This window comes from Delphinus delphis, chromosome 19, assembly GCF_949987515.2.
Source record: "Delphinus delphis chromosome 19, mDelDel1.2, whole genome shotgun sequence".
Lineage (NCBI taxonomy): Eukaryota > Metazoa > Chordata > Mammalia > Artiodactyla > Delphinidae > Delphinus > Delphinus delphis.
The window spans coordinates 1,171,581-1,194,974 of record NC_082701.1 but is presented as its reverse complement, the minus strand read 5'-3'; the positions used below and the strand labels follow the sequence as shown (position 1 = coordinate 1,194,974).

Sequence of the window (23,394 nt, the reverse complement as noted above, 5' to 3'; positions counted from 1 at the left end):
TCCGTCCACCTCTTGATGGACATCAAGGTGGTTTCCACATTTCACTACCGCAGTAAGTCTGTTATGAACACCAGGGCACAAATCTCTGCTTGAGATCCGCTTCCAGTTCTTTTGGTTTTACACCCAAAAGTGGAATTGTTGGATGGTAGGGTAGTTCTATGTTTAATTTCTTGAGCAATAGCTGTACTGTTGTCCACAGGGACTGTACCATTTTACATTCTTACCAGCAGTGGACAAAGGTTCCAGTTTCGTCTCATCCTCACCTGGTGCTTTGTTTTCTTCTTTCTTTTAATAATAGCCTTCCTAGTAGGTATGAAGTAGTGACTAATCACCTTTTCTGTGTGTGATCGTGTTGGTGGCAGTTTTAAGGAGGAATTTGCATTGATGAGCAGGAAGCACTGAGTGCAGCTGATTCCTTGTTACGTGGCATCAGTTCACCATCTGCTTTTTTCCTTTTTAAGTAGAGCTCTGTGCGTGAATGGAGGATGGAAGCCGTCCCTGGGCTTCGCATTTGCCCACGATCACTCTAGGAAACATTGTCCGGTGTCACGGGCTCCCAGTGGCCCATCTGTGTGACGACGACGTTTGACACAGAGACAGAGCACTCAGGTCCACCCCGTGTGTGTGATGGGCCAAGACTCGTTAGAGCTGAGCCCGCTCTTAGCAAATTCGTGGGTGGGGGAACAGAGTCAGAAGGGGGTGTTGTTTCTCTGAGTGGATTTCAGCCCACCCTCTACTGGTTTCTGTTCTCTTGAAACTAACAATCGTGATTGAGAACCGCTGTGAACATCAACAGGTCAGCGTCACCACACACACCTCTATTTTTTTGGGGGGGGGGGGATTTTTTACGAATTCTGGAGCCAAACATAGGTGACTTATTCTGTATCTGAAACACACTTTTGACAGATGGCGAAAACTCGCCTAATTTCCATTCATTTTACTTCCATAAGTAAGATGAGCGTGCAGTGTGGGTCAGGAGAGTGGGTATTCTCAGTTTTAGAGCCAGGCAGCATTGAGAATCGCTGTCTGTCCAGGCCTGTGGCCTGGATTACTTCTTGTCCTCCGTGTCGTTCGCTTAGTGTCGCGTGTCATCCGTCACTGCCAGCCAGCAGGAGTGCATCACAGAGCATTAGAGGGAAAGCCATTTTATGCTTAGAAAATAATTGAATGAAGGTTTACTTTGCGGCTTCAAGCTGCAGGATAGCTTCGTGTTTTCAAACCTCTCATTTGGTTATATAAGCAGAGGTGACCCAAAGTCTTTGAAAATGAAACCCCATTCAGAGTCGTATAGGCCAGCGTGGGCTTGCTTCAGCAAAGGCTCCTTGAGGGGCCAGGGGTCCAGCTCCAGGACACAGACCATGGGGTAGGATGCTGCCAGGCCCTGTGTCCCTACTTCTTCCTCCTTTGCCTGCCAAGGTCAAGCACATATGTATGGCAAGCGTCCTGTGTGATCCCCGACCCTCCACGCTCCCCATTCCCTTGCCCCGCAGAACGTGGTGAGATGCAGACTTTCAGAATTCCGAGTAATAAAGGATAGAAACAATAGCACCTAACTGTTAGCCCAAGGAAGTCTGTGCTGACCTGGTGGACCCAGGGCATTCTCTTGTTCTATTCAGTGCTTTCCTCAATCTTCAACTGCACTAGCAAGACGTCGCAAATGTTGGTGTTTTGTTGTCTTACAAAGTAAGAATGACCCACCTTAGTTCAGAACCTGAAGCCAGAGGTCCAGGCCAGCTGTCAGGGATGTCGGAGTGTCTGGCCCTTGCTCCGTGTCCTGGGCAGCCGTTCCAGGCAGTGCTGCTTCCGCCTGGAGTCCGCTCCAGCCCAGCTCCTCTTCCTGGCCGCCCAGTCTCCCCGCAGCTGGGCTGGAGTGAGCCGAGAGGGTGTCTGGCGCTCCCTGTCCTTAATCAGCCCCCATCCCCGGCCTGGGTGCTGGCGTGATCTTTTTCATTAAGTCTGAATCTTGAGTCGTGGAACAGGCCTTGCAGGGTCTTCATCCCCTGGTAACTCTCCTGGGGGAGCCGCTCTCTGGACCCTTCTCCCCCCTCTCCCGTTGGGGGAGTGAGTACAGGCACCTTAGATGTAAGGTGGGGCGAGAGGGGCCGCTGAGGCAGGTTGGGAAGAAGTGATTTTGGAGTGGCTGGGGGTTTTTGCTGCCCTTTCGGAGTATATCGTGCAGTGAGGGTGTGGTTCTCTTCAGGATAAAATTGGACATGCGATTTAAGGTGTACAATCAATACACGGCCAGCTGGAGAGATGTAATTGCACTGACAGGTAAATGGGGATTGAAAGGACAGGTGCAAACACCGAACTAGCCAAAGGGATCTGATAAAGATGGATTTTCTTAAGTGTCCACCTGAATGACATGGACAAAAAAGAGACGAAAGGCTCGAATGTTTGAGTGATTAAGTAGGGAATCAGAACGCGCCTTTTCCCTTCAAAACAGCGTATCCATAATAAACTGTGATGAGGAAGTAGGGCTCCCGTGGCCCTCTCCCTTTAGTGATTTATCGTCCTAATCCCAGTGAGTGAAAGCGGACTCTGTCTGGGGAGAGCAAGCGGATGGGATTAATCTGAGCCGTCCGCCGCTTTACTATCCATCCTTAGGGAGCGGCGCGATGGGGATGCTTCAGCAATGCCGTGAAAGCCCGCGGCTCTGCAGGCTGTTAGGAGTGAAGTGCTGCCCTTTGCGGTGTCTGGGCCCTGCCCGGGCAGCCAGGGGCTCTTTCCTCGGGCCCCAGTGGTGCCCAGTGGGCAGCAGCCCGAGAGAGCCCCTTCCTCAGGTTATCTCTGCTTCTGAAAGGATGCTCCTGTGAGGTCTTGAGTGTTCACCTTCCTGTGGACGGTTCCCTCGCTTGTCCAATTCTGCCTGCTCATGCCGAGCGTGAAGTATTTTTATAAAAGATATACTTTTACAGTGACCTTGTATTATGACCACCTTAAAATAAAGCTGTTTAAAGAGAAAACAGCCATCCTTTATCCTGCTTCCCTGACGTGGTTCACCCCCATCTTCATCCTCCAGGTTTCATATGTACACACCCGCATAGACACACACACATATATTTATGTGTATATATTTATTAAATATACTTAAAAGTATGTTTTTATGGACCCATTTTCCTGGCACCCACGTGCAGAATCTTGGCATCGCCTTAAGCATCTTTTGCTCTCCTGTCCGCCAGTGGACGTGGTAGAGGGAAAGGGCTGTGGGGTCCAGCAAACCTTAGAGTCCTCACTCCATTACATGGGGGAGGGGGACTGCACCTAAGACCCTTTTCTGTCTGCCCCGTTCATCTGTCCTCTGCCACCATCTCTTCTGTCTGCAGACACTGTGCACTTGTAACATGCTAGACGGCAGAGATCAGTACAGCGTTTTCCCTTCCATAAAATGTAGACGTCAGAGCATATTAAGTAGTGTTATGAGGACTCAGTGAGATCATGCAGGTGAAATGACCCATCGGAGTGACACAGAACAGGAGGCTCGACAAATGGTGTCTGTGGTCAGCTGGCAGGTCCCACCAGTTCTTCGATTTCCCTGACGTCTCTTACATCCACCTCTTACAGACTGAACAGTGCTGGGTGATCACTGTCATCCGCAGACTATAGAGTGGGCTTCCGCGGGCCCTTACGGCCTGATCTGTCCAGGGTATTCTTGCCTCAGCACCACTGGCCCTTCAGAAGCCCTGCTTTTGTCTGTTTATCTGGCTCACACCTTTCGGGGCTGCCCGTGCCCCTCACAAATATCCTGAATGTCTTACTGGCCCCTAACTGCGCCCTTAGTTTTAGGGTCTTGGCTCTGGGCAAAGCTGCCAGCCTCTCCCACCCTCTCCTGGGCCTGACCCTCTTCAGCTGGCTTTATCTGCTGACACATGTGCAGGAAGGTGCACTGCTGGTGTCACTTGTGGGAGCAGCCGAGAGCTGGGAACCTGGGAATTTCCAGCCTGCCTTCACTAAAGACTAAGGACTCACCCAGTATTTCTGAGGGAGTATTGTTTTTTAGCGTGCTGTTCAGCAAAGAACAACAGAGTAGTGGGTTATGCCCTTTGGAGCTGAACCGGAAGCTTTTAAGGAAGGGTGACCTCGGTCACTTATTTTTTTTGTATCCTCCATGTTATACTTTTCATAAAAATCTTAGGTTACTTACTAATTTCTGTAACTAATGATTCAGTTACTGATTCATCTTCGGGAATACTTAACAAACCATGCTGAGTTTGGGAAACGCTTTGTATCGTGGATTTGGTAGATTTGCGGTCCCCTCCCAGCTAGTGCTGAGCAGGCATATACAAGAGGGGTGTGAGGTTGCACCCTAGCTTTTCTTCACTTCAGAGGGCTGTTTTCTGTAGGTTGGGTTTGTGTCTTCAGGAGTTCTTGACGTTCAGAACTCTTCTAAGGAAGTGCTGCACCCACAGTTGGGGATATACACGTATTATTTATAATAAATTATTCTCTTACTAATAGGGTCTAGTGTTTATCAGTGTTTACACACCTCTGTGTTGGTGGAGGAGGGTGCACAGTAATTTACGTGTTGCTTCCTGGTTTATACCTCGGCAGAACCGTCTTACAATCCCTAGCCCTTCCCCTCAACTTTAGAGAAGAGGAACTAAGGTTTAGGTCTCCCGGGGCCCTGTCCGTGCTGGCATCTTGTGGTTCTGTTATGTAGGAGTCCAGTCAGTACCAAATGTGGGGACTTCCCTGGTGGCACAGTGATTAAGAATCCGCCTGCCAATGCAGGGGACACGGGTTCTAGCCCTGGTCCGGGAAGATCCCACATGCTGCAGAGCAGCTAAGCCCGCGTGCCACAACTACTGAAGCCCGTGCGCCACAACTGCTGAGCCTGTGAGCCACAACTGCTGAAGCCCACACGCCTGTAGCCCCGTGCTCCACAATGAGAAGCCCACACACCACAACGAAGAGTAGCCCCTGCTCACTGCAACTAGAGAAAGCCCGCGTGCAGCAACGAAGACCCAACGCAGCCAAAAATAAATAATAAATAAACAAATTTATTAAAAAAAACCCCAAAACGAAATGTGGCTGAGTCTTGAATGAAATGCCTTCTGATTACTGTTGACGAGATTCTTTCTGTAGTGAAATTAACTTGACTTATGACAGCATGTAGCCCTGTTTGGAAAACAAAGCTTTGTATATTCAGTCTAGACTTCACTAATTTTAGTTTTCTTCTCTCTCCACCAGTTTGCTGTTTTGTGGTTCACAAGAGGTGCCATGAATTTGTTACTTTCTCTTGTCCGGGTGCAGATAAAGGACCCGACACTGATGTAAGTAGCCTGGAAATGACTGTTTTATGTTGATGAGGGTGTTTCCGAGTTTGACGTTCTTAACGGCTGAGCTGCTGCTGTCCTGGCACACACTGTTAGTAGGAGGACTTACCAGTTCGTTTCATACGACTTTGGCTTTTACTAATGAATAGATTTACAGTCCTTTTGAACCCTGGCAGGACCATCCCAGGCTCAGAGGAGAATCTCCTGTTAACCTTGTTGGTACTCTTCAGCTCTGGGCGGCACATAGCTAAACCTACCGGATTTATAGTGGTAGCTTTCCCAAACACAAGGCAGTTTATTCTGGAAAATGTTGACACATTTTACAGTGAACATAAATCGCCCTTCAGTTTATTTGTAAGGTCGATTAGCTAGTAGGGCTCTCATGCTTTTGGCCGATGTAACAAACTGTCCCTAGTTGGTTTCATGGGATCCTTGCTGCCTTTCATTAGGTATTATAAATGCTCCTGGTGACTTGAATAATTCAGCGTCTGTTTCCCTGAACAGATGATCTCTCAAACTGCCCACATGTGAATACCTCATCTCTCTGATTTGTGACCTGACTCTGCCTGTCTCTGCTGAGTCTCTCCGTTGCATCCCTTGTTGGCTGAAAAGCGGGGTCGGCAGAGCAGAGTGGGAGTTTGGGGGCGGGGAAAGCACCAGTGCCTAAAATACAACCAGTGGAGGGGAACTTGAGCTGTTACATGGAAAGTCATGTTTTTAACTGAGAAAAACAATTGCAGGGTAGGCCCGGGAGACTAGGCATTTCTGGATGGCGTGTGCTGCGCCCCATTGGCCACTAATACTGAAATGATTTGCTCCAAGTGATTCCTACCTTTGGTGCTGGTTCTCATTGTTCTGGGTGGTTTTTGTGGTTTTTTGGGTTTTGTTTTTTTAAGGCATTCCGAGTGGATCATTTTGCCTTGAGGGAGATTACAGAGGTAGAAGAAAAGAAGTTAGAGGCCAGGAGAGAGCTCTGAGGAGCCCCATCCTGCAGATCGGGTGGGAGAGGAAGGAAGGGGGCCGGGAGAGGCCAGCAGGTGAGAGGCCAAGTTCACGATTCCCGAAAGGGCCTGTCGGCCAGCTCTGATCGCATCTGTGATCTTACTCTGAATCCTCTGTTGGCTCCTAATATTCCGCGTAGATGGTAACACACATCCGGATTCGCACAGGACAGACTTGCTCACCTCGGGGAGCCTTGGTGGATGCCTGTTTATGCCTGTTAACTATCTTCAGCAGCTCCTTTCCCGCTCAGAATTTTTTTTTTAAACATCTTTATTGGACTATAATTGCTTTACAATGGTGTATTAGCTTCTGCTTTATAACAAAGTGAATCAGTTATACATATACATATGTTCCCATATCCCTTCCCTCTTGCGTCTCCCTCCCACCCTCCCTATCCCACCCCTCTAGGTGGTCACAAAGCACCGAGCTGATCTCCCTGTGCCACGCGGCTGCTTCCCACTAGCTATCTACCTTACGTTTGGTAGTGTATATATGTCCATGCCACTCTCTCACTTTGTCACAGCTTACCCTTCCCCCTCCCCATATCCTCAAGTCCATTCTCTAGTAGGTCTGTGTCTTTATTCCCGTCTTACCCCTAGGTTCTTCATGACCTTTATTTTTTTCTTAGATTCCATATATATGTGTTAGCATACGGTATTTGTTTTTCTCTTTCTGACTTACTTCACTCTGTATGACAGACTCTAGGTCTATCCACCTCACTACAAATAATTCAATTTCATTTCTTTTTATGGCTGAGTAATATTCCATTGTATATATGTGCCACATCTTCTTTATCCATTCATCCGATGATGGACACTTAGGTTGCTTCCATGTCCTGGCTATTGTAAATAGAGCTGCAATGAACATTTTGGTGCATGACTCTTTCTTTTTTTTTTTTTTTTTGCGGTACGCGGACCTCTCACTGTTGTGGCCTCTCCCGTTGTAGAGCACAGGCTCAGCGGCCATGGCTCACGGGCCCAGCCACTCCGCGGCATGTGGGATCTTCCCGGACCGGGGCACGAACCCGTGTCCCCTGCATCGGCAGGCGGACTCTCAACCACTGCGCCACCAGGGAAGCCCACATGACTCTTTCTGAATTATGGTTTTCTCAGGGTATATGCCCAGTAGTGAGATTGCTGGGTCGTATGGTAGTTCTATTTGTAGTTTTTTAAGGAACCTCCATATTGTTCTCCATAGTGGCTGTATCAATTTACATTCCCACCAGCAGTGCAAGAGTGTTCCCTTTTCTCCACACCCTCTCCAGCATTTATTGTTTCTAGATTTTTTGATCATGGCCATTCTGACCGGTGTAAGATGATATCTCATTGTAGTTTTGATTTGCATTTCTCTAATGATTAATGATGTTGAGCATTCTTTCATGTGTTTGTTGGCAATCTGTATATCTTCTTCGGAGAAATGTCTATTTAGGTCTTCTGCCCATTGACTTTAGACTATACTACAAAGCTACAGTAATCAAGACAGTATGGTACTGGCACAAAAACAGAAATATAGATCAGTGGTACAGGATAGAAAGCCCAAAGATAAACCCATGCACATATGGTCACCTTATCTTTGATAAAGGAGGCAAGAATATACAGTGGAGAAAATACAGCCTCTTCAATAAGTGGTGCTGGGAAAACTGGACAGGTACATGTAAAAGTATGAGATTAGAACACTCTCTAACACCATACACAAAAATAAGATCAGAATGAATTAAAGACCTAAATGTAAGGCCAGAAACTATCAAACTCTTAGAGGAAAACATAGGCAGAACACTCTATGACGTAAATCACAGCAAGATCCTTTTTGACCCACCTCCTAGAGAAATGGAAATAAAAACAAAAATAAACAAATGGGACCTAATGAAACTTAAAAGTTTTTGCACAGCAAAGGAAACCATAAACAAGATGAAAAGACAACCCTCAGAATGGGAGAAAATATTTGCAAATGAAGTAACTGACAAAGGATTAATCTCCAAAATTTACAAGCAGCTCATGCAGCTCAATAACAAAAGAACAAACAACCGGCTCAGAATTTTATCCTGTTTTGGCTGATCGCTGTGGCCACCCTCCTCCCAGCCTGGGGCCAGGTGCAGAGCATTAGCAGAGAGCGTTTCGCTGTGACGCGTAACAGAAGGCGCCCCTGTGATCTGCCGAGTCCCCCCGAGTTCTGCCCCTGCTCATCTTTGTGTGTGTTGACTTGCCTCACATTTTAATATATTCAAAATTTAAGTTACGAGATGAGCTTTTATTGAGTCTGAGAGAAAAAGAAGTGGGTGAGCTATTAAAAAGGTACAGAATAATGGGCCAGTCCTCCCTGTCTGATCAAAAAGGATTGTGCATTCTTTTCCACGGGACACTTTTGCCTTTGGGTCCTTGGCATCCAGAGACTGTGATTGTGGCTTTCTGGAGCCAGGGTGTGCGATGTGACTTCCGTCTGTGTGCGGGACGGATTTACTTATTGAACAAACCTGCAAGCTTCCCAGACTGAACTCACCAGGAAAGTAGTTGGAAGAGCATGAAGGTATCAGGACATAAAGCTGAGCTGAGGATGGGGAATACATTTTAAAATCATGGGATTATAGAGCTGGAAGGGGTATTAGAGATTTTTCTAGGTTAACTTTATTTTTTAGATGTGGAGACTGAGGCATATTAAAGAAAGAAAATGAAACGAGCTGGGGCAGTGTCCTGATGCCCTGGAATACCTGGTAGGTTTGTGGCTGATTCTTTCCAGGGTGTCGGTTGTGAAGGGAAGGAGAGAGGGGTCCCTGGCCTGGGCCTGTGGTCAGCGGAGCATGTTGACAACCTGCTACGTGGTTTCATCATTGAAAGTTCTGTTCAGATGTTTAGAAGAGCGCTGATGGGGATGAAAAAGACCAGGTCAGAGGATGGAAGGATCAGGAACAGGGAAATCTAATTTAAAACTACCCCAAGCGTTTGTTCCCTGAAAATTAAAGAAATTCAAGCTTTTTTCAAACCGCAGTGTCTGTGCACCTTAATACCGTCTTCACTGGGCTCAGCGGACCCCAGAGCATCCACGGGGGGGCGAAGGAAGCCACAAATCTTGTGAAATCCACAGAGACTGTACCTGCTTTGCCATCTTCAAGAGGAAAGGAACGGAAAATAATGAAAAATAACCTAGTGGTACCCGGATTACAGGAACCAGATGCGAAGGGAGATAAACATTCTTTGGGGGCTTCCCTGGTAGCGCAGTGGTTGGGAGTCCGCCTGCCGATGCAGGGGACACGGGTTCGTGCCCCGGTCCGGGAAGATCCCACATGCCGCGGAGCACCTGGGCCTGTGAGCCATGGCCGCTGGGCCTGCGCGTCCGGAGCTTGTGCTCCGCAATGGGAGAGGCCACAACAGTGAGAAGCCCACGTACCCAAAAAAGGAAAAACAAACAAACAAAACATTCTTTTGAGCAGACATAGTCTTCACGTCTCAAGGAGCAGTCTGGTGGGAAGGATGCAGAAGTGCAGGGAACCTTGAGAAGAGGCTTCTGGGTTCAGTGGAAGGACCCTGCCCCCCCCCCCCGCCCCCCCAAAACCCCTCAGGCCATTCTCCCAGCCTCCCCACCCCCTCTGGACGAGCAGTGTTCTCTGGCCAGAAATTCCCTCCCAGCATATCTACACACAAAAGCCATGATTTTTGAGACTTTAAGCGCAAGCCCGTGCACCCGAGGGGAAAAGAAGAGGGAAGCCTTTCAAAGACGCTGGTGAGAGGTTGGCTGGTTCACTCGCTGATGCTGCGGGTCCCCAGAGCCCGGCCTCACAGCTGGGTGCGGGCATGCGGAGCCGCGGCCGGGCCCAGGACGAGCAGCGCACGCCTCACCTCACGTTGCGAGGGCGCTTTGAGTTGGTGCAGAATTGCGGCCTGCAGGTGTGCACCCTCAGAATGCAGCTCGGGGCCGTGCCCAGCACCCCTGCCCTGCGTCCAGGATTTTGTGAGAGGGTCCGCGTTTAGAAATAGCTCTTCTCGCCCTCCCCGCGCCCAAATTAAGACTGGAGCCAGGGGCTTCCCTGGTGGCGCAGTGGTTGGGAGTCCGCCTGCCGATGCAGGGGACATGGGTTCGTGCCCCGGTCCGGGAAGATCCCACATGCCGCGGAGCGGCTGGGCCCGTGAGCCATGGCCGCTGAGCCTGCGCGTCCGGAGCCTGTGCTCCGCAACGGGAGAGGCCACAACAGTGAGAGGCCCGCGTACCGCAAAAAAAAAAAAAAAAAAGTTAAGACTGGAGCCAGGCCACGGCAGGTGGAGGGGGGAGTGTCACCTCGTTTGGCTTGGGGGCAGCGAGCCCTGTGACTTCGTTCTTCCGAAGGGACCGGAGCGCCCTTCTTCCTTCCGCTGCCGCTGGCCACCTGCCTTGATGGTTGTCCCGTCCCTGCTCTGCCCGGGCTGCGGTGAGGCCGGCCGGGCTGGGTTTGAGGGGGCCGGCTCGTCCTCAGGCCCCTTCCCTGCACTTTTAAAATTTTCAGCTCGAAGACTTTGTCCTTCAGTCTGGAGCCCCTCCCTGTCCTTAGGACAACCTCTGTCCCTCGAGAATTGTGTCTCCTTGTGATTCCCCTCCTGCCAGAGGGATCACGAGGCACCTGGGTTTCCAGGGTGTGTGCACATGCTTCTGTGCGTGCGTATTAGCACTTTAAATCCTTGTTTTCCATACGTTGTTTTCTCTGCCTTCAGTGAGAAAAGCCACGAAGCGTCACTTTTAGAGAGAGACTCACACCGATCTCAGTCCTGCTGTGAAAGACCATGTCCGGACTCACCCCGTCAATCTGTAAAAGTGTAGGGAGAGAAGAGTCTTACGTGATGTGTTTAAGATGACACAAGTGCTCAACAGCTCTTTAAACGTAATCCTTGGGAGGTTTGCCCTGTGTGCTGGGTATGTGGACATTGGAGAAGGTGGAGGGGGGTCTCTTGAAAGGCTTCAAGCCCTGGAGGTCATCAGCTTCCCGGAGTTGGGTCTGCATTTAGCGTAGTCTCCCTGCCTTTATTCACCTGACGCATCCTCACCGGCCGGTGCCCCTGGCCTGTCCGGGGAGAAACGATTCCTGAAGGGCTTTGCTCTTCTTGTATCTGAGCCGTCCAATTGAGTCGAATTCAGGGGATTTAAAAACAACCTCCGGGGTCATTACTGAAGCTTCCCGGGTTGGGGGGAGCCTCCTCTGTGCAGGTGGCATTGGGAGGTGGCTGCAGCCGTCTGCATGTTTGCAAGAGCACAAGTGAGGAGATGAACCGACTTGTTACAGGGCAGGGAAGCCTGCTTCTGATCTGGGTGCCCCTTCAAGTCTGTGAAGCCCGTGAAACCGAGCCATCTGAAGAAGCTGAGCGCATCGACCATAAATGACTGACTCGCAGCCAAAAATGGGCCCCAGTGCACAGCTTGCCGCAGAGCCGGAGCAGCCTCCGGAGGGAGCTGGACCCCGTGGGCAGCCGTGTGTCCCGAGAACTGAGCTGCCTGCTTTGCCTTTTGACAGCCTGCGAATTCTCTTGTTCTCAAGTTCTTCTCAGTGTCGTAGAAACTGAGCAGAGGAAAAAAGACCGCTAAGTTGTTTAAATTTCAGCCTTTCCAGGCTGCGTTTATAACAAAACTAGAAACATGTAAAATAAATCTAGAAATAAATTTACTTAGTGGATCTTCTGTTTTCTGCAAGTGTGCTTTTACATGTAATAGGGAAATAGGACCATTGTGTGAGAAAAACCCTGTTATACCCCAGACATTTTTTACATTCCTGAACCAACAAAATGTGATTTGTAAAAGGTGCAGGCGCTAAAAAGTGGCATTTAAAATTCAGCAGAGGTACTTCCCAGGTGGCGCAGTGGTTAAGAATCCACCTGCCAATGCAGGGGACACGGGTTCGAGCCCTGGTCCAGGAAGATCCCACATGCTGCGGAGCAACGATGCCTGTGCGCCACAAGTACTGAGCCTGCGCTCTAGAGCCCGTGAGCCACAACTGCTGACCCCGTGTGCTCTAGGGCCTGTGAGCCACAACTACTGAGCCCACACGCCACAACTACTGAAGCCTGTGTGCTCTAGGGCCCGTGCTCCGCAACAAGAGAAGCCACTTCAACAAAGAGCAGCCCCTGCTCGCCGCAACCAGAGAAAGCCCCATGCGCAGCAATGGAGACCCAACACGGTGAAAAATTTTTAAGAAAAAAAGAAAAAGAAAAGAAAGTAAGGAGAAAGATTTCCCTCCCTTTCAAAAAAAATAAATGAATAAAATTCAGCAGAGTGAGGTAAAGAGAGTCTCAGAGAAGGAACTGGGAGCCCTGCCCTGCCGAGTCACCGAAAACCTTTCTAGGTCGTGGTTTTCTTACTCATCAATAGGGAGATTGAACTTGGTGATCTTTACAGTTGTCTTCAGCACTAAATAATATTCTGTCACCTAAATGTTTATCGAGGGCTTCAAGCTGTGAAGATAAAAAGGTGATGGACAGGTCCTGCCCTCCCAGTGCATCCTCTCTGGTGAAAAGGATGCAGATCCTCACGCTGTAAGGTTGCATGTGACGGCTGCCATCAGTGGGGGAAGAAACAAGCTCTTGTTGAGTTTGAGTGGAGGGGAGAGTGCATCTCATGGGAGAATGAGGGAAGGCTTCCTGAAGGTGGTGACATTTTAAAGATTTATTTCCATTTTTTTTTCAAAATGTTCTTTTAAAAACAAGTAGACCAGTATTTTTCTGTTTCTCCTGCTGGCTTAAGGGAGTTCATCCCTCACCAAATGCTGCTACTCAGTGGTGTGTAAACTCAGGTGACACATCCTTGCAAGGGGACCCGTTAAAAGAGCACAGGCCAGGGCTGCCCTGGTGGCGCAGTGGTTGAGAGTTTGCCTGCCGATGCAGGGGACGCGGGTTCGTGCCCCGGTCCGGGAAGATCCCACATGCCGCGGAGCGGCTGGGCCCGTGAGCCATGGCCGCTGAGCCTGCGCGTCCGGAGCCTGTGCTCCGCAATGGGAGAGGCCACAACAGTGAGAGGCCCGTGTACAGCAAAAAAAAAAATAATAAAAATAAAAAAATAAAAGAGCACAGGCCAGAGAGACCCGCCATGTTCTGCAGATCCTGGTGAGATCCCCCCAGGTGAACCTCTGAGTGGAAGCCTCGCTGGTCCTGAAACCCCGCTCTGCACTCCTCACGTGCCATGCTGCCACGGGAAACCTGGAAAAGAAGTTATTTCGGGGAAGCAAACCCAACCCCAAGCTCCCGTGCTAATTCTGTGCTTCCGTGGGTGGGTTATTTTATGTACCAGATTCACAGTCACAGAAGTGTTTCCTACAAGGGAAGGGACTCCGGCTACTTTTGCACCAAATTAATTTAGCTGAGAATTAAAAATAGCCTCCAACACTTGCATCCCCACCTGCAGTTCTGATGCGCTCCGGGGGCCGTGGAGGGTGGGGCGTCCGTCCTCTTGATGCGCCAGTGAGAAGAGGGGGTGTGTGTGGTGTGAAAATAGAGAAGGTGCCCTGTGCGGGAACCAGGGGGCCAGGACCTGTTCTTGAGAGGGTCACCCCGGGGGCTTTTCAGCTTAATCCAATGGCTGAAGTTGCCACTGCGCGAATGTCTTTGGAACTCTGTGCTCAGAATGGCACATATGGCCAGCAGCTCATTCTTTTCAGAATCTCTCCTCTTGCCTGTCCCCCCGTCAGCCTTTGAGAGTGTGGTGTGATTGTTTAGGGGAAGCAGCCAAAAGCCCAGTGGAGCCAGCTCTGAAAAAGGGGTGTGGTTAAGGTGGGTGGTACCATTTTTGGTCAGAAAGGGGGTAAGATGATAAGGTAGACAGTGATTTTCTTGGGAAAATTATAAACTGTCTCTGACATCAGACTTGAAAAGCGACGCTTGTGCCTGAAGCATGGGAAAGCACTTAGGAATCGTTGCGTAGCTTCTCACGGACACTTTTAGTTAATACCCATATTCTAGAAAACTGTTGTCTACCTCGACGGTCATGCCTACACAGTGCATTCTTCATGGGGCCGTCCTCTGTCATTTCCCTTGGAAACCAACAGCCCAGTGCAGAGCCTGGCACAGAATGGGTGCACAAAGAATACTTATTGAACCAGAGAATGAGTGGATGAAGGTCTGATAACCTAATTTGGTCACCAGTTGTATTTACATGATCTTGAAATACTTGGCTAGTTTTAGCTACGCGTGAGATTGTTACTGACCTTGCCCAGAGCTTAGGAATGGATGTTTCATCAGCGTTATTATGTCACCTCGCAGGGTGGAAGCCACGCCTGATGGGCTTTCCTTCTCTTTACAGTAGTCATTTCAAACCATGGTCTCAGCTATTTGGAGCTGAGTTTAAGAAATGGTGGATTTGGACAATAGCTTTTGACTGACTGGGGTCAGAAATTGGTGTGAAGGCTTCCTTATTTTTTCTGACCCGTACCAAGTGACTTAGTAATATCAGTTCATGATGTACAAACAACCAGATTAACCCGTGCCTGAGAACGGGAGTTGGGGCCACTGTGGCTCAGATCATTGGCAGCTCAGAGCTAGAAGTTCTGCTCCACAATCATGGCATCTTGGTGATGGTACCTGGTGTGTACTTAGCGTCTCTATGTCTGGTGCTTTTTCTGCTCTTATTTGTAATCGTTAAATGGTCCTTGAGCGTTTATTTCATGCCAGGTGCTATGAGATGCAAAAGTTAAAAAAAACCCATGGTCTTTGTCTTCAAGTAGCTCATCCTTAGTGGGAAGTCATACCTATGAATCAACCTGCTTATTTATTCAGATGGTTACTTCCGTGGGTAACCCACATAAATGCACACGTTATTATCTTCATGGTACAGATGTGAAAATGGAGGCTGGGGGTTAAGCGACCTGCCGGAGTCCAGCAGTAAGTGGTGAGCTTTGACCCAGGTCTCTCTGCTTCCAACCCTGTTCTTTCCCTGGCGCCTCATGGTTGGTTAGTAAAAGCCAGCTTCAGGGGCAGGCTTTCTGTGGGCGAAGGCTCTGTTTTGGGGGTCGGGGTCTGGGGTCAGTGTGTCTATGAGAAATCTCAAAACAGTAAGAAACTCGAGATGTTAAAATCGCAAGGTGTTAACAGGAAAAGCCTTCGCCAAGAGGACTGCCAGCGCCCACTAGCGAGGACTGCAGCGTGTGGCGGGGCCAGGTGAGAGCCCGGCCATTTGGAGACTTGGTTCTGTTCTCAAGGAAACGGGAAGGTAGGGCTTCCCAGGACCCTGGGTTTCTGGAAAGATTCAGTGCAAGCGGCCTCACCCTAAGCTGAGAGCCGGCCCAGCGGGATTTGTTTGTTCCTGGATTTTAATGAGTCATCTTTGTTGAGCCGAAGGAGGAGCCCCATTCCATTAGCTGGTACCTTCCTCACCTCGGCTCTGCTTTTGCTGTTTAATAACTTGCCGGTGGGAGACTCAGGAGAAGTCTGTGGACAGAAAGAAGTGCATTTCCTAGGGGACAGGGCAGGAAGGAAGACGGAGGGTTTTCTAGTTAGCATTGTCACTGTGACATTTCTTTATTTACAGTGAGAGCAAGGGTCCAAAACAATGACAACAGTCAGTGAACCTCCTTAGTAGGAATTCTGTCTAGGCCTTCGACAGTGGCCGAGAGAGATGAGACCAGCGGGAGAGTCGCTTTGCTGACAGCTGTTTATACTGTGTTGCCCCAGAAGCTGTGAGCGAACGCCCTCGATCATAGTCTGTTACGAGCCGGAGGTGAGATGGACAGAGGGAAGGTCAGCTGTTCTAGTCATTTCGCTTCCTTCCACATCTCTGTTTATTTTTCTAATCCAGCCTGCTCCCCAAACACATTTATTTTGAGACTGACAGTCCAACGGTGGAGAGCCAGGTTCTAAGAAGAACGTCATCGCCATGACACGACCGCGCCTCTCTCCTGCTTCACGTTTTCCCAGGGTTTCTACAGGGTCACACACGACAACTCCGCTGCCTGTTTGCTGTGGCTGTTGGTTGGTTCCCCTCCACCTTGACCTTTCCAGGGGAGGGTAGCACAGGTTTCTTACATAGTGGTGGCAGTTTTCCAAGAGGGCAAGGCTTAGCGCACTTACACATTATATGTCCTGATGTCTCACGACCAAAGCAAGTCACATGGCCAAGCTCAGGGTCCCTGTGAAGGTAGATTAGTTCGGGGTTCTCCAGAGAAACAGAACTGATAGGCTGTGTATTTGTGTGCACAGGTGTACGTGTGTGTACAGGTGTGGGTGTGCGCACACGGGTGTGTGTGTGTTTCCCACAAAGAGATTTCTTATACAGAACTAGGTCATGAGACGGTGGAGGCTGGCAGGCATTTAAATGTTAATCTCATCCAAAAACACCCTCCCAGAAACACCCAGGATAATGTTTGACCAAATATCTGGGCACCCCATGGTCCAGTGAAGTTAACTAAGCACAGCATTATCCATCGCAGGGGGACAGGGCACAGGTGTGGCCCTGGGAGGGCTGGGCCGCGCGGGCCATTAGCTTAACAGTTTACCACAGGATGACTTATTGTGGTTGTGTTGTGATGTTTTCTTTCCCCGGAACCTCACCCATCTCTGTATTCCCAGTGCCTCGTGTGATTTCTGACTCACAGGTGATCATGAACGTGTGTTGCAAGAGTGAATGGAAGAAAAAATGAAGTCTCTGATCCCAAAATAAAATAAATATCTGTAAACTGTTTCAGGAGATTCTCTCAGATCAGTGCCAGCCGTTTCTTGATCTTAAATTAGTCTTTAGGAGTGAATTTCCTTTAGAAAGTTTTTTTTCTACCTGTGTCGAGAGAATCTTCCACGTTTGAGGAACTTACGCAGGATGCCCATTGCACTGTGCTTTGCTAAACGTATGACCAGGATTTGTAACCTGGTGAACGTTTTTCGGGTTAAATGTTGGTGGGGAAAGAACCTGTTCAAAGGAAGTGCTTACTTTGTCGACTGCATGTTTTGGATTTGTGTTCCTTGAAGTCACTGCTAATTGTACAGTTAATCTGGAGAGGTTTCTAACAAACCACAGTTCAAGAGGAAGAGAAGTGGTAAAGCTGAGGAGTCAGGAGTCCTTGATTTCTTTCCAGTTTGAACTCAGAGGTGCATGTCTAAGACATGCCTCGCTGTGCCAGGATAAATAATCCTTGCAGAAGTCATAGAGGTTGCTGTCTCACGCTCAGGAGAGATTTGTATTGTTATGAGATTGCTGTATGAAAGGATATTTTGAAATGCACAGCCTACACACTGTTAACAATGGTTGAGGGTTTTTTTTTTTTTATGTCATAAAAATCCCTAAGACAAATACCTTTCAGGAGGCAGTGTGCACGTTGCTTGCTGTCTGTAACCTCAAGTCCCTAGCCTGTCCCTCCCCACCTCTTTTTCAAGGCAGGAAGCTTTGGAGAGTCAACATGGGGTAGAAATTTCATACCTGAAAATGATACTTTCCGTGCAGGAGGGTGATTTTAGGTTTCTAAGATATGAAGCTGTATGATGACTCATTTGTTCTTAAGCAGGTCGTTCTCCCGTTACTAAAATTAATCACGAAAGACCAGGGAAGCTTGAACAAGGGGAGTTCACACAGCAGGTCTTACAATTAGAAAGGGAGGCCTCTTTCCTTCTGCATTTGCGAAGGTTGAATGGTGCACCGAGGTTTTAGGTAATTCATGTTAATCAGGGTTTTTTTTTTCATTACAAATCTGTAATTTAGAGTAACTGAAGGTACAGAGCTGGAAGCGAGGAAGAAAAGTGACAAGTAGAAAATTTAAAAAGGAATCGGGTGCATGTGTGAAGCAGGCCTTCCTGCAAGTCCACATGCCCACCGTCTGCTTGGAGCTACGTGCTTTGGTTTGGTCATATTCTCACTTACTAAACGCCTGGTCACCCAGGAGCCCAAGGATGGGAGAGTCCGATGAAATAACCTCTGGAAATGCGTGCAGTTTGCCAAAGAGCATCTTGCTGTGTCCGCTCACGTCTGCTCCTGTCCCCTCCAGTTTCTCCACTAGGCAGCATCCCCAGTGGTGTTTGGCAGGTATCAGGCAGGTCACATCATTGCATTGCTCTTTCCACACCCTGCAGTAGCCTTCCTTGACCTTTACAGTGAAATGCAAACGTCTTACTCTGGTCAACAAAGTCGGTGGTGACTGGGGTCTGGTTCCTGTCCACCTCACGGACAGGACAGGCTAATAAGCGAATTTGCACCTGAGGGCTTTCGCACTGGTGGATTCTTGTGTCCGGACCTTCACGATGCTCATTGATACCATACCGGTCTCTGCTCAGGTGACTCCACAGAGAGGCCTCTTCAGCTCCCGCCCTCCCCTCTCCATTGTCCATTAGCGTGTCCTCCTTATGTGCCTTTGATGGTCCTTGTCACCCGGGAAACCGTGCTATGTATTTGTCACTTGCCTGCTGTCTGTCTCGTCCCCCAGCGTGAAGCACTGTGCGAGCAGGGCTGTCGTCTCACTCTTCTATTTGACCTGGAACTGTGTCTGCCACGTACTAAGTGCTCAGTTAATATTTGTTGCCCAGATGAATGTATGTGACTTTTACAAGAGAGATGAAAAAACCTTACAGGGTTTTGTTTGTTTCCTTCCGATCACGTAACTGGAAGGAACTGTCCTAGGATCGTGGAGACTTTCCTTTTCTGTGACTGTAATACCATGCCATATGACAGCCAGCTGGCCATGCCCGGCGAGCCTAAGGCCCGCTGTGTGACTGCACTATCTCCCTGACAGCCAGAAAAGCATGTTCTTCATAATCTTAACGTTAGGACTCTGTGGGCTATAAAATTCATTAGAAAATAAAATGTATACGATCAGTCTTACTGAAGCAGAATTCCCAGTTACCCACCAGATTCTGAATGTCAGCCGTTCTAGGTCACTACCATAAGTCTTGAATTGGAAACCTTGAGAATAATTTGTACCTAATAGGATCTTAACGTTGAAGATTCGGGTGTGGCTGCATATTGGCTTGAGCGCGGCGTCCTCTTAGGTTTCCCTCTGCAGTCATCAGCTTCTTTTACTGACTGTCTTGTGGGCGGGGGGAGTCGTTAAGTCAGTTGTGATACATCCGTGCAGTAGCACAGGTGCAGCCGTTAAGAAGGAGATTATACAGACACGAAGATGCTTGTATGATGCTCCGTGCCAACGCTTAACGTGAAGGTATTGCTGTGGTTATAGGACTGGGACCGAATTTACGTGCGGAGGGGCAGGGACTACAAAGGACCCTGGGAAACCGAAATCATGATCATTTGATTTTTAAGATGATCCGACATAGATTATTTTTCTGGATTTAATCTTGTTGGAATAGTACAATTTTTGAAAAGCTCTAATTGGCATATTTGCCCCCTCTCGAATCTCATCCACGAAATTCTTTTGAAATGTGACCAAGTGCTGTGGTCTCCCAGGACGTCATCTGCAGACGTCTGGGCTGCCACGGGCTAAGTGTATCCGTTTGCAACACGGGTAATAGAAAACCTGGCCAAGCAATGGTTTGAACTAAACGGGGGTTTTGTTCTCATGGAACAAAATGTCTGGACTGGGAAGTCTGGGGCTCACGTGGCATCTCCAGGATTCCATAAGGACCCAGCCTTTCAGTTCAGCCTTCTTATCGTGTGGCTTTCGTCCTTTCATCCTCATCTTTGTTGTCCTGGTTGTAAGACGGCTGCTCCATCACCATCCCTTCCAGGTTCCACGCAGGAGGAGAGAGAAGGGTGAAGGTCAAAGCACAGATGCCTGTTGAGTCTACTCCCTTTTAAAGGATTCCCCATGAAACCCAATCTGACAACCTCATTTACATCCTGTTGGCCGGAACTGTATCACACAGCCACTCCTACTTGGAAAACCGTGGGAGTTTTATTTTGTTTTGTTTGAAGCTGTGGGTGTATTTCTGCCCAGAGCAAGGTCAAGGTAGTTCAGTAACAAAGAAGAGGAGAATGAATATCGGATAGGCAGGTAACAGTGGATTCTGTGTTGAAGTTGCCGAGGGTACGTTGCCTTCTAGACGTAACCGCCTTCACCACCCGGGGTGCGACGCGCCCTTTTCTGTACCACTGTTGCTATGACTTTTTCTCGGTGGTACAGGAAGCCTTCTGTTATGGACATGGTGTCATGAGGGGTTTTCAGATACAGTCGAATTAACTGAGCTTCTTGATCTGTTGATGATAGGAAAAGGAGACAAGAATGAGGAAGTCTTGCGATAAGTTCTTTTTTTTTAGCAAGACTTTTCTGAAAAACAAAACAAAACTTGTTCTTTCTGTTGGTGACAGTACTTCTAAGTTATCTTGTGAGGAGCATTTTTTGTTTTGATAATGAAATATTTTGAGATTCCATAATTGTGTTGACTCAGTCATAATATTCTTGTTACATAGTAGTTGCTGATAGTGAATAATAGGGGTTGATTGAAGCAGAGAGGGTATACCAGTTGCTCACTGTTCATGGAAGCAGCTTCGGTCATTCAAAGCAGCAACAGCATCCTCCATAGGTACCAGACATCGTTTGGAGTATGAAGTGCGGGATGGACAGCAGGTATTAAGGAAGGTGTTGAGAAACTGGGATGAGCAGGAAACCAAGGACAGAGACCCGAAAAGCAGTCAGGAATGTTCAGCGTGAAGTAAGGGGTAGGTTGTAGGCGTTGATGAGCAGTGGCTTCTAGCCTAGAAAGAAGGGTGGGCTTATCTTTGGAACTCCAAGGGACCGACCCACCCCATGACTAGGTGTTATAAGGCAGAGTGGAGTGTAAACTCCAAGAAGAACTTCCAAGGAGCGGACGTTACTAACCATAGGAGAGGGACCTCAGGACGGGGGAGCCCCAAGAAGGGTAACCGAGGGCTGCGTGTCACGTTCTTCCGAAGGAGCGGTGATGGCTCCCGTGCATGCTCTAGAGTTTGCTATGAGACTTGGAAGGATGCTGGGTTTTCTCTCTGGAATGCCTTCCCCCATGGCGCCCGGCCAGTCCCTAGTCTTCCTGTGAGGACCACATAGGGCATCTCTTCTCTCAGAGCCTTTTCCCGACCATCCTTTCTGTCTCCATGGACTCCCCCCCGCCCCCTGCCCCATACTCAGCTGCTCCTTTAGTTCCCCTGCACATCCCTCGCTGGAGACACTCACAACCCTGTGCTGTCATTGTCTCTACCCGCAGGTGGCTGTCCTTTGAGGGCAAAGCCACCTTTCACCTTCCTGTCTTCTGTGCTTACCCAGAATCTGGCAGTCTCACTGGCTCTCCAACATTTATTTTATTTCCGCCTCATCCATGAAAGAAAAGCAAACACGAGCAGAGGCTGGTCACAATAGAAGAGGACAGTGTGACGTTTTCTTCTCTCATGTGTGTTTATAATGTGATTTAGTTATAACACACACCGCTGTGCGCTGTTTTCAGTGTGTGGCTTGGTAAATTATCTGAAGGGCCTGCTGGAACTCTTGTTCATAAGATCCTTCCCATTTTAATTTTATTGGGGGAAATTATGGGTTTTTGGAGTTTGTTTTTAGCTCGTGAATGAACGTGATTTATTTACCATAGCATTTGAATTATGAGCATTTCCCTGTTATTACTCCCTGAAAGGTTTGGTCTGTTTCTACTAGAATCTTCTAAGGGAAATTGATGAACCTAGTAACCTAATTCTAGACCTCCTGAAATTTGGCACATGGATGGTATCTATAGTGTTCTGAATCCGTTCCTATTGGACGTTTAAAAATAGTCACGTCATTAGGGAATATGTTCAAGAAAAAAAGATTTTAACCCCAAATCGAATGACCAGATCATTGTTTTTAGTCTCTTAAACTGGGTATGCATTTGGGTAGCAGTTTCTGAAGAGCCTTCTGTACTCTCTTCCTTTTCTTTCCTGTGCGATGCTGCTGTTGTCATGGAAACAGATCTTGGAGTTGCTTTGTTACACAGTGGAAGGGACTCCCTGATATGGAGAGTTACTGCAGGTCGTATCAACACAGAGCCTTTATTAAGTGTCGTGCTACAGTGCGTATTGTATGAAACATGGAGCTCTGTGTTCTTTGGAGCTTGCACTAAAGAAGACATAACTCTGACACCCATAAAACACAAAACAAACAGCAGAGTCCTAGCCTCAGGAGCCTTGAAAAAGTACAAGCAGCAGGCACGCGTCATTTCTGTTGCAGGTGATGTGCTATGTCCGTGGTCAGGACAGGTCATCACTAGACGTCCAGTTAGGGTTAGCTTGTCGAGAAAAGAGGCTTGGGAGGTTTGAGTGGTCCAGGAAAGGAGCAAGCCAGAAGTTAAAAGGATTGTTGGAAATTCCCCACAACCGTTTAGAGGTAGAAATTGGATCCTGAGATGAGAATCAGCTGCGCCTAATAGTTTGAATGCTCGGAGGCCTCCAGGTTGTAAGGTATCCCGAGAGGGTATTTTGTGTTGTGTTGATTGGGGTCGAGGGGAGTGAAGCAGTCGAAGGAGCGGTGGACTCCCGTGGCCCCGGGTGTTTGTCTCTTGCCTTCTAGCTTCCAGCAAATACCATCACCTGCCTGGGCCTCAGGTTCCTCGATCACCTTTCCATTGGTCATGCTCCCGTCAGTTGTACTGAGGTTGAACTGGGGGCCGATGGCAAAGGCCCTTGGCCCTTGTGCTCATTTCCTTCTAAAACTTCAGGTGTCCAGAGTTATTATTTTTAAATGTACTTTTTGCTTGGGCTGCAGAACCAGTTAGCCACTCTCTAACGCTAGTGTCCTGCACTCTTATTCCTAAGTGACTGCTGATTTCCCAAGAGATTTGCCCACAGACTTAACAGGAAAAAGCATAAGGATCCCAGTACCACTTGCAACTGCTATTTTAGGCACCCTGAAATTCTCCGGGGTCTGTCATGACCAATTTTGCCGCTTTAAAAAAACCCTGCTGTGGAGTATTTTTTTTAAACTGCAGTGATTGAAAAGTCTCACACCAGGGCATCCCTGGTGCGGTAGGAGACCGGGGCCTTCATTTATGAGATGCTTCAGACGCTGTGCGCCGTGCAGCAGAGTCAGGACTCTTGGGGGACCTGCCCCCTCGATACAAACCAGATTGTAGCTTCAGCTAATTTTGATTTGGAAATTGCCCCCTTAAAAAGAAAAGTCCTAAAAATGTTTGACATTTACAGGATTCTGCAGCAGTTGGCGGTTTCTCTAGCAAGTGTGTTCCCAGACCTTGAAAGAATTTGGCGATCGCTAACTCATGTTTTTATATAGTGGAGGAGTACAGAT

The 23,394-nt window shown here is 48.4% G+C and overlaps 1 protein-coding gene across 1 annotated transcript in view; it reads left to right on the top strand.

The window, feature by feature from the left end:
* PRKCA (protein kinase C alpha) overlaps positions 1 to 23,394 on the top strand; it is a 364,678-nt gene that overhangs the window by 146,743 nt on the left and 194,541 nt on the right. Inside the window, exon 3 of the mRNA XM_059996552.1 lies at positions 5,191 to 5,273. Within this exon, the coding sequence (XP_059852535.1) occupies positions 5,191 to 5,273 (83 nt within the window). The remainder of the gene's footprint in view (positions 1 to 5,190; positions 5,274 to 23,394) is intronic.